The sequence below is a fragment of the Kryptolebias marmoratus genome, linkage group LG4 (assembly GCF_001649575.2).
Source record: "Kryptolebias marmoratus isolate JLee-2015 linkage group LG4, ASM164957v2, whole genome shotgun sequence".
Classification (NCBI taxonomy): domain Eukaryota; kingdom Metazoa; phylum Chordata; class Actinopteri; order Cyprinodontiformes; family Rivulidae; genus Kryptolebias; species Kryptolebias marmoratus.
In genome coordinates this window covers 8,690,612-8,701,271 of record NC_051433.1, presented here as the reverse complement: position 1 = coordinate 8,701,271, position 10,660 = coordinate 8,690,612, and the positions used below count along the sequence as shown (strand labels likewise).

General features: G+C 37.7%; 1 protein-coding gene across 1 annotated transcript; it reads right to left on the bottom strand.

Annotated features, from left to right (window-relative positions):
- Positions 1 to 2,763: 2,763 nt before the first annotated feature.
- On the bottom strand, positions 2,764 to 10,439 carry LOC108231576 (cytochrome c oxidase subunit NDUFA4). Its single transcript, XM_017408664.3, has 4 exons — positions 10,222 to 10,439; positions 6,775 to 6,860; positions 4,438 to 4,501; positions 2,764 to 3,498 (listed from the first exon to the last, which is right to left on the bottom strand). Exons 1-4 carry the CDS (start codon positions 10,261 to 10,263, stop codon positions 3,442 to 3,444), a joined length of 249 nt encoding a protein of 82 aa, XP_017264153.1. The 5' UTR covers positions 10,264 to 10,439; the 3' UTR covers positions 2,764 to 3,441.
- Positions 10,440 to 10,660: the final 221 nt, after the last annotated feature.

Genomic DNA, 10,660 nt, shown 5'->3' with positions numbered 1-10,660 from the left:
GCTGACTTGGTCATTCCTCAACATAAAATAAATTTAGTCTCAAACCCTGGCATGAAAGTCTGTGGGTTCCTTCAAGGGATGCTAGGCCTTTAATTTTATATTGGCAGAGGCAACATGATCACACTGACCTGTGATGCTGCTCAGCCTGGTGTGTGTGTGTGTGTTTGTTTCTGTGTGTGAGAGTGACCTTGCAATTATGCCCCAGTGTGATGCTTTGGCATGGCTGATTACCTGTCAGCAGGTTTGTGTGTGTGTGTGTGTGTGTGTACATATACACACAAAGAATCACTGGCCAACGACAGACAGTACCCACTGGGCAGGTCACCACGGTGTTGATGAAGCACATTGTGTTAAAAATGTCCACAGACAGACTCGGAGTCATAAATGGGTCCGTGCAGTGGCTGGAACACAGATTGTCTATTGGGCAGTGTGTTAGGAGAGCTCGGGGCCTGACATTGAGACAGTTTGTGTGGCATTAAAGCAGGATTTTATGCCGTCTGATGATGCTGACTGAAGGTGCACAAACAAACATGCATCATTTGCTAATCCCTCTAACAGGAGGGAAGCATATGCCAGCAGGAGGGGGATATTAGAAGGTTCTGATTTAGAGAGTTTAAAAAAAAAACTACTCTCTTTTTGATGGACTCAATGTTTCTGGGGTTGAAAATGGTCTCTCTGACCCACACAAACATTCTCCTCATGATTTTCTATTTTGGTCCTTTTTATCTGCAACTTCATATCTCAGCATGTGTGCATGCGTGACTTACTTATCCCAGCGGTGCGGAATTTGTGAAGTGATTAGCTCAGTAAATAATGTTTTTCTGTGGAAATTAAAAGCAAGAGTCTGCGTTTTGTAGACCAGGCATGAGTTCAATATTAGCCAGCCACAGATAGTGACAGTTCAGGGTTATACATGTTTTAGATTTTAACTGTGGAAATGGGATTATGGTTGAAAGCTTCTCAACTTGTGCACAATTTAAATAAAACAATTATCATAAGTGGTTGATTACTCACTTAGCTAACTTACAAAACTTAGATTCTTTGCTGATTAGAGCTGTCGAAATGGACAAGATTCGCCAAAATATATATACATTTTTCCATTTTGAGCATTGAAATCAGAAATAAAAGGGAACAATTCAGTTTAAATAGGAAGTATGGTTAATTAAACCCGTCTTTTGAGGGAATTATGTTCAAAGCTTTTTTTTTTTTTTTAAACAATTCAAAACCTGAAAGTGTAGCAATGTTATTCAGTTTTATACTTGGTTTGGGATAAATGTAACATTTTAGCTATTTGCTCTCAGTTAATTTAATTTTACACAATCATTAGACGTAAGATTAGTACCTAGAAATATTAGCTATTGAACTTTTTTTCTCTTCAAACAAAATGTGTCCAATTTATTTGTTTCATTTCTTTCTCGTCATTTCAGTGTGTTAGAATGTTTATTAAAATACAAATGGAGAAATGGGGACATATATTTTTGTTGCTGATCACTGGCAGCTCAGATTATCTAAGTTATTATATCGTTCTTTTTTTGTAAGTAATCACAAAACTCACGATGAATATAATTGAAATCATATGTAGTTTTCTCCTCAAAACTAATCAAGTGAGATGCAAATTCACAGCTTTCTTGAATTACTTGTTATTTGGTTTTGTGAACTCGCGTGTTGTCAGAATAAATATGGGTTAAAATAAAAGTGGAAAACATTTTTCTCTGTTGCTATTATAAATTATGTTGGTACAAGTCGAGCTTCAGTCACTGTTATGTTGAAAGAGAAAATGTGTAGATTTTATTAGGAATTTGATTGAAGTACATGAGGGCAGATAGTTTCAGAGAACCAAATGTGTATAAAGTAGAGGTTAACTTATTAGTCAGCTCTTTTTTTATTGCTCTTTTTAAATTGATCCCACCGGCCACATCTGAGCATACCAAGCAGACACAAATGTTGCATTGACTCAAACTGAGGTTTTTATTATTTTTCAAACTCTGGTATAATAATGTACTAACACTGAACTGTTACATTTATTGGTCAAAGACATGGAATTTCAAAAACATCAGCTTCATACATCAGTTACTGACTGCTCAGATTTCTAAAGATTGATGTTGGTGAGAGGAAAAACCATGATCAGCTGACCTCTAATATAATGGGTTGTTTAATAAAACTGACTTAAATCACATACGATTTAAATGCTTTTAGTCTTCAAACACAGCAAAATTAATACTTTTCTACTCATAGCAATTATTTTTGCCTGTTTTTGCACTCGCTCGTCATTTTAGCCACAAGCTTCACTGCAGAAAACAATGAAACAAAATGGACTATAAAACATGATGTGATGTTATCTCTCTGTAAGCTACGTTAATATATAAATATACTGCAGTATAACTTGGAGGATGGGGAAAATTTGATTCCTTTAGTAATTACAATTCCCTAATTCAAAACGTTACAAAGCTCAGAATTATTGAAAACAATAAATTTTGAAACATTTTTTTATTCTTTGCCTTTTTTAGAAAACGTTGCAGCTACTTTATGTAAACAAAGTTCAGATGTCCTCATAAAGGCATCTTTTTATCACCTGCTACTGAAGGTGAAGGAAGAGTGAGTTTTATGTGCGTGTTTATTTTTCTGTAACATTAGCAAAATATCTCGTGAATCACTGAACAAATGCTTTAAACCTTTTTTAAAAAAAAGGATTCATTGGGTGTACAGCTACAACTGATTACCTTTTGTTGACAACCCAAATCAAGATGACTGTCTCAGCTAATCAATCTTAGTCAGCACAAAATGGCTATACCTCAGTGAATTTCACAAATATTGAGCTAAAGTCTGTGGTAGTAGCTGACAGTCGTTTACAACACACACTCTAAGCACAGATCAAGTGAGATAGCTCAATATTGCATGAAATTGTGCATAATTTTGTTTTCAAGGTCGAATAAAAATGGCTATAACTCCCGTCATTTTGCAACAGGAGATGATCGTTCAAGGAAGGTGGTGGGCGATTATTCCCTCAAGATATGCAAGGCCTTTAATTATAAGCAGAAGGCACCTGCAGCTACATGCAGAGCTGTCACAAAGCTCAGGAACTAAAGAGATTTACTCTCCTTAATGTCACATAAAAGTAGCTAATTCGAGCTGAATGAAGAGTGTGTCATATTTTAGTAACAATGCTTTGTGGGTTAACAGTCATAAATAGAAAACTCGTAACAAAACTGTCAACATTTTTACCCCAATTAGAAAGGTCTAATAAAGCAGCAAAAAATCTTACCCCACAAACATCTACTGTACAATGCTGATCATCCTCTAAAACTGTCTCCATGTGATCTTTTTTACGATATTTGTTTATTTTGCACAAGGTGAGGCGAGGAGTTCTGGATCAGGGAGGTGAGAGCTGGAGAGGGGGTCCGGTCAAACTCTGTGCCCCTGGAGTCGTCTGAAGGACCTTTTTTAGAAGTCGGGTCTCTCTTTCTTCAGGCTCTTGTAGTCCGTGTTGACGGCCACAAACTGTGGAGGGAAGGTGGAATACATTTAAATCTGTTTTGCCTAAATTAAATTTAACAGCGCTGTCTTCAAGAGGGCATGTAAAAAGTGAAGCAAGACTTAAAACGTTGCCCTTTTTTCTCCAGCAAGCACTCTTCCAAACATAATTTAACATGATTTTTGCCATCTTATTCTGTTTCTCCTCTAGATTTTTTTTTAAAGTGCCCTTAAATCTTATAGACTACATAAATCACAGCTGATGTAAAGCATAGGTATTTGTATATATTTTGGCAGTGATTTTATTTTTTCTCCTTGCGTATATTTTGTATATTTCTTGATTGATCTGCCATTAAAAGCTTCACCCTTTCTTCTGTCTTATATCTCCCCCCTTCTCATTATGATTGTTTGGACGTCAGTGGAATTTTGATGCGAGACCTTTGCCTTGCTATGGAGAATTAAACATGTCGAGTCCTGCCCTTTTGTCTGCAGCAACTTCAATTCCACTGGCAAGTACCCGAGCCTTGAAAACCTCAGAGCATTCTCATTTCTCTGGAAAAAAAACGTATAACATTTACATGTCCTAGAATTCTTACAAATTGTTGTTTTCGGCTCCTTTATTCAGTATGTGGTGTTAACGTGCTCATGACTTTATCAAGGGCTTTGGCTTTTATTACACTGCAAAAAGCTTCAGCTTGTATCTGTCTCCAATTGTTTTTGAAAACCGCTTCTATGTTTCTTTGTTTGAAGAAGGCTGGAAGCAGTCGTAATGGTTAGATTTTTAGTTTTTGGTTTTTTTGCCAGCACTGATTTGTTTAACTCCCTATTTTGGTGAGTTTTCAAGCTGATAATGATTGTGTGGGATTCTGAGAGAAATGATGCCATTCTCGTCTGGATTAGTTCTCTGGCGAGCGCGGTTCGTGCGAGCAGGAAGGCAGTCGTACAGCGTGTGATGGGAGTTGTCACCTTGTATTGATAGGTTGGATCAAGCTTGTTCCAGGGCTCAGGGTTGTTCTTTTTGTCCCAGAGGCTGCAAATGTGAAAAGATTCACAGCGTGTTGGACAGTGTGAAAAGAAGAAAATAAATATGCTTAAAAGAAAGTGGGAGGCAAAGAGCGGCATTACGATTGAGTGCAGACTGAAAAAATAACAGATGATGGAACTATGAAAAGTAGCAGAAGGACGGACACACAAAATGAGACTCTTACACACATGTTGGATGGAGAGGGAAGGGGGGGAGTGATTATGAGATGAACTCAGCCCAGTGAATTGGCAGTTCTCCCCTGTTCATTAACCAAAGTCTGGATTTCACAGCTCTCCACTGCGACTGTCCATCCCTTCACTTCCCCCTCCGGCAGCACATTATGTTGCCAAAGCACAAACAAAAAGACAGAGATAGCAGAAGGAGTGCGTCTGTCCTCCTCCTCCTGTGTCCATTACAACAAACACTCAGCAGCCTGAGAGGGAAGCAGCCACAGACCATGGCACTCATCAGCAGCTGGTGATGAGGTCAGGCTTTATGGCTGACCCTCAGAAAAACAGGCCTGAAATGGGACATAATCCATCCACATTTACTGTACGTGTGGTCACAGAGTTCAGGCTGGTTGGTGCCGTTCTAAAATGTGTAAATTTTAAAGTTTTTTTCTTTTACCTAGCCCTTTGTTATTTGTTGTCGTTCCTCTTGTCTAACACTTAAAAGTACACCTATTTGCAAATACAAGCATATTTACTTTGTTTGTTAGCCTCATCATAGTTACTCTTTTAGCCTAATGTGGGTCTCACTTTTAAACTAACAATATTTTACGGACTTTGGGGGGGACAGAAAAACACCACAATTGGAGTATATCATGTAGTTTTATATAAAGGAATTCAACAGCTGTTTAACTTACGGCTTGTATTAAATGCATTTATAGTTTGTTTGGCACCACTAAACAAACTAAAGTTGGTTTTTAAAGTAAGAACTGGGAAAAATGCAACCACTGCCGCAGTTAGTTGACTCTGATTAGAGTTTTAACCCACCTTTTTTAGCACTGCTCACAAATCCAAGCAGCTGAAATGTTTTTAGTTTTTTTTTTCTACTTCCTATATAGTCTGGTGCCAGATAAATCTTGACATATTTATACCATTTGAATCCAGCATCTGGAGTAATATCTTTTACAATGACACACCAAGAACCTTCAGGATTTACCAAAGCTGAATCATCAAGGGACGGAGAAGAAAATACTCGAGTGGTGAAGCATGAAAACACAGGAAAGGTTCAAGAAAAGTCCAGATAGGTGGAGTAAAAATTCCTCGATTTGAATTCAAAGGAAGGATAGTATTTTTACAGTGACTGAACAGATGTGATCTTTTTCACTGTATCCAAGCATGAACAGTGTTTGTGCAATTTCTCTTGCAGCCAAAAGGGGGAGACATAAACTTTGTAGCTCAGGATAGGAGCTCAGCTTTGGGTCATTGTTTTGCAAAGCAGTGAATCTTTCTTTAAATGAATGAAAATAATTTTCTTTAATTATTTTCTAATACTGATGGACTCTATTCTTTCTCTGCTTAATGTTTCTTCTGGTGTTGCTCACAATATCAAAACAGAAAATTACTACCCCCCTCATATTATCACTTATAATGTTGGCCAAAGAGCTACAAGATGCCACTCTAAGCTATCCAGATGTTTTTTTTTTTCTGCACACTTCACATTTATAAGAAAGTTTCTGGTCACACTTTTCTCTAGTGATTATTTAATGTTAAATATTTGAGCATCAGGACTGCAGAGCTGCTGTTGCTTTGTTTGTCCCGAAATCCTCAACCAGCTGCTTTTCTGTTCGTAATGCAAAAATTACTACTTTTTTTTTAAGTGTTTAACTTTGCTCTTAGCCAGCTGTTGTAGAGGGAAAATGTTTCAGTTCAAGAATTACAGTGTTACTGGCAAATCTGAACACCATTTACAGGATACTTCAGCAGGAGTACTGTACCTGTTTGAGGAATGGCTGAGGTTCACAAATCAAAATGACTAGATTATGGATGGCAGTAAAACAGGAGATGACTTTTCATTAAATCTGAATTTGTTAATAAATTCAAATCAAATCTAGAAGGATTTCAAGAGAGGTGATGAGCACTTTTTACAGGAACAAAATGACACATTTGAATATCACTCTGGTTTCTTGTCAAATCAACTATCAGTTATTAAAATGATCCTAATAATAGCCATCTTTAGTTGCCAATGTTTGGGACAGGTAATGCCAACGAACACTTTATGTGCCCATTTTAAACATGCTTGTAAAAGCAAAGAGAACCGGCAGACAGACTTACATGACATGAGGCCCTCTTGCCAGTCGGATCAGGTAGAGCGCAGCCCCTGTGGTGCCCAAAGTAATAAAGAAAAACTGAGGGATCAGCTGAGGACAGAAGAAGAGCAATGGTTTAGTCTCAAACCACAAAGTTATGATCTTAAGGGGGAGAAAAAAACATATTCCATCAAGTAGTTGGCTGTGATATGTACCATGAAAGTATATCTGTGTGGAAAACACACACACAAACACACACACACATACACAGATGGTTATTATTCTTGTTTCTCCTCTCTGCCCTGCTGCATATGCCTGAGGTCTAGGCCATGTGTGAGGCTGCTCACTGTCAGCTTGGTTTGAGAGGGCAAGGACACCGAGAGCCTCTGTGTGTGTGTGTGTGTCAAGTTAACCTCTTTATATAACACTGTACCTGTCAGACAGAAACAGTACATGTATTCAATATAAGCCTGTTTCTCCATTTTTTTTATTTTTTTTACAGTCAACACATACGTGTGTGTGTGGTGGGGGGGGGGGTCCTTAACTTGATGTTTTGAGATTTGACAATGACAGGAATTTTAAAAAAAAAGGAACAGTTTAGGAGACATGGGGATAGTGTGATATGCCATCTTAAACAGCTGTGCTTTGGTGGGAGAAACTTAAAACCGCACTGCTCCTATTTGTTGATGCTGCACGTCCACATACTCCCTGTGTATTTTTACTGTGTGATACTGTGTTTTAGACAGTCACACTGCTGGTGAACAGCTGTTCTCAGCTCACACAGATCTAGTCGAGCTGCAGCAAGCTGACAGTTTGATCAGGTTGAACTGAAGGATGTCTCTACTCAGCTGTATCTAGACATCTGTCCTCTGCTAAATGCGTTACACTCGCCTTGTTGCTGATTAGAAGACTGTCTGCTGATAAAAGTTTTGAGATCCACCACATTGAGTTGCTGTAACTAAATCCTCTTTCCCTCAACTACACACGCAGAACCCTCTCAGGACTGTACATCTCCACACCCTATTTCCAGAAATGCTTGAGGAAAAATAAATAAAGGCTTTAATCTCTTGGTTGTTTATTTGTTTGAGCTTTTATTTTTTTTTAAAATGCACGCATCTGGAGTTTAATTAATCAACATCCCTGAATTATAAAAAATAATAATAATTGAATTAAAGCCCTTTTTTTTTATTTGGGTTTGAATTCATTTTGGAGACGAGGATAAAATTGCAAAATGAATCTTTATGCATTCCAACTGAATGGAAGATTCAATTGAAAGACCACTACAGTCCATGCAACAGTGCTGAACGAGGTCTGACATTATCCTGCTAAAACAGTCATAGACTTTAGGTGTGGCTGTGTTTGTAGCATCTGTCCCCCCCAAAATTCTGATCAATGTCATCTTTGCACATATTCAAGTCCATGGAGGGGAACTGATGCTTTTGCAACTTTCCCTGAAGAGCCTCATGAGTGTAAAACATGATGCTCATTTTTCACAGATCCAAGCTGAAGTGTGGACTGATCTGACCTCACAATCCATGTCCAATATCTCACTGTCCAGCTGACATCAGCTTTGATATTTCTGTGCACAGCGGATGTTGTCCTTTTGTGTTCACATTTGTGGATGCAACCATAGATGTGTGGTTATACTGATCATTGTGGCAAGGTGTGTGTGTGTGTGGTTCCACCACACCTGATTCAAAGAAATAAGTTTGGGTAACAGCTCCTCACCAAGTTCTACACAAGCCTTTTACTGACTTATGAGTTTAATCAAAGTAGGCAGAAACATGGAGGGATTTGTTTTTGTTTTAATATTGTGTTACTAACTACTGGAATCGACTGTCTTTGTTAGCAAAATATTTCATGAACAACAAGCTAGATTTTAATGAAACTCAAAGTAAGTCGTTGGATGTTCATCTACAACTGATTAATGTTTGGAGTCAACTTGATTCAAGATGGCTGCCACAGCCAACAGAGTTTCAGAAACACAAAAAGTGTCAAATTCAGTCAATTTTACAGATATTGAGTTAAAATTTAACGCAGTTACTGAAAGGCATTCACAACACATACTCTGAACATGAGAGTTCACAACGTCACCTAAGATTTCACATAACGTTCTAATAAAAGAAAATATTATCTCAGATTAAAACTCTGGTATGAAAGGTGGTGGGTGATATGCATTTCTGTCCTTTTTTTAATTTAATTATCCCAACCAAATTAAAAACATCAGGATAAAACTATCAGGGGGAAAAAAACAAATTTGTTAATATCCTGATTTATTTCCCTCTGTTTGTGGTTTGACTGTTGCTGATGTAATGACATTGTTTTTCTTTATTTCTACTATAGTTTAATCTTTCCCCCCCCAATAGAATTTTAAAGACACTTCAGTTTTAAAAAGCAACATGTAATTGATATTCGTTTGTTTGATAATTGTCAATTAAATGTCCTTGACCGTATCAGCCCTATCTACAGTATATTCTGTGCAGCTTCTTTTTAAACTTCTTATAACCTTGGAAATTGGTTCAGGGAGCGTATCCACCGAACACTGACTGCTGCAGAGGCATCGCCTCTTGTCATCACTGGAGTAAACACAAACAACAACACACAAACAGACACAGAAGCAGGTCAGCTTTGATCTGACACATACACACGGAGGAAACGCACGAAGCAAAAAAATATGAAGAAATTCCTGTCTGTTGAAAACTGTCCTCTCCGTAGCGATGATGTCTTCATACTGTGTGACACAAGCCAAGCGGTTCACCTTTCACCATTCAGCCTGACCGATATAGGAAGTGTTTTATACTCGCAGGGGTTCGATACTGATGCTGCCCTTATTACTTTTCTGGTGCACTGCCAAGCCAACCCTGTCAGTCCATGAATTTGGGTCACCCTGAGTACAGCTCTGAGGCAACAGAAGGGCTGAAAAACAAGCACAGAGAGCTTGTCTTTTTCTTTATATAATATGATTCAAAAGCAAATTAATGTGGCAAAAAAAAAATCAGAGAAGTCACCGTGTTTGTTTCAAATGTGTTTTAAGTCGTGCTCAAAGTTCCACTTTTTAACTTTAAAACCTTCAGCAGAATTGTTCACTTTTTGCTGTGATCTAGTTTAGAATTTTTTTTTTTTCTCTTCCATTTTGTTAATCAAATTTTTGTTACAGAATTGTTTTAAAACCGTGAACTAATGCAGCAGTTTTTCTTGTATCTTTTTAAAACTTTTGTTTCTTTTAAAAATTGGTTTCGAAATCATGTTCAGGTTCCTGTTTTTAACCTTAAAGACATTTTTACATTCATACAGATTATATTGCATATTTTTAATGTTTTATCAGTTGACTTGACTATAAAATGCTTCTAATTTTGAAAGTTCCTAACTAAACTAAAATATACCCAAGAAAAAGTAACACTGGAGGACCATTATGTTCTAAATAGTCATGGAAATAAATCCTTATTACTTGTATAAATATAATGCGACCTACCCCTGGATGCTTCCTTGCATGCTGAATCATGGTCCTAATCATCTTTATTATTCTTCCAAAAAAGAATCCTTGCAAAGAAAAGCACCTAAGAAGAAAGAAAATGGCCGTTAAGGTCTGACTGTGTCTCTGTAAGATGTCTCTGTGCAGATTTACTGAAAGAGCTGTTTGTTAGTTGATGTACAGTTTGTACAGTACAACAAGACCTGTTACCCGTCTCTTCTCTCTGCCTCCCTCCCACTGAATAAATGGCAGGGTCAGAGGCGAAGGGAGAGTTGGGAGCAGAGATGTAGTCTGTCCTAATCCTCATAATCACATCTGTTCAGGACACTGTACGTTTCCACTGAGGCTCACAGAGTACTCTGTGTCCTAAACTGTTTTTGTTATTCAACAAGAAAACTGCAGGAACTGAAGCGCAGCTGCTGTGCTGAACAATTTCAGT

Coding starts and splice junctions, on each gene's coding strand:
- LOC108231576 (XM_017408664.3), bottom strand. CDS start 10,263: ATGATTAGGACCATGATTCAGCATGCAAGGAAGCATCCAGGG. Junction 4,502..6,774: donor GCAAGAGGGCCTCATGTCAT/GTAAGTCTGTCT, acceptor TCACATTTGCAG/CCTCTGGGACAAAAAGAACA. Junction 3,499..4,437: donor ATCCAACCTATCAATACAAG/GTGACAACTCCC, acceptor TTCCCTCCACAG/TTTGTGGCCGTCAACACGGA.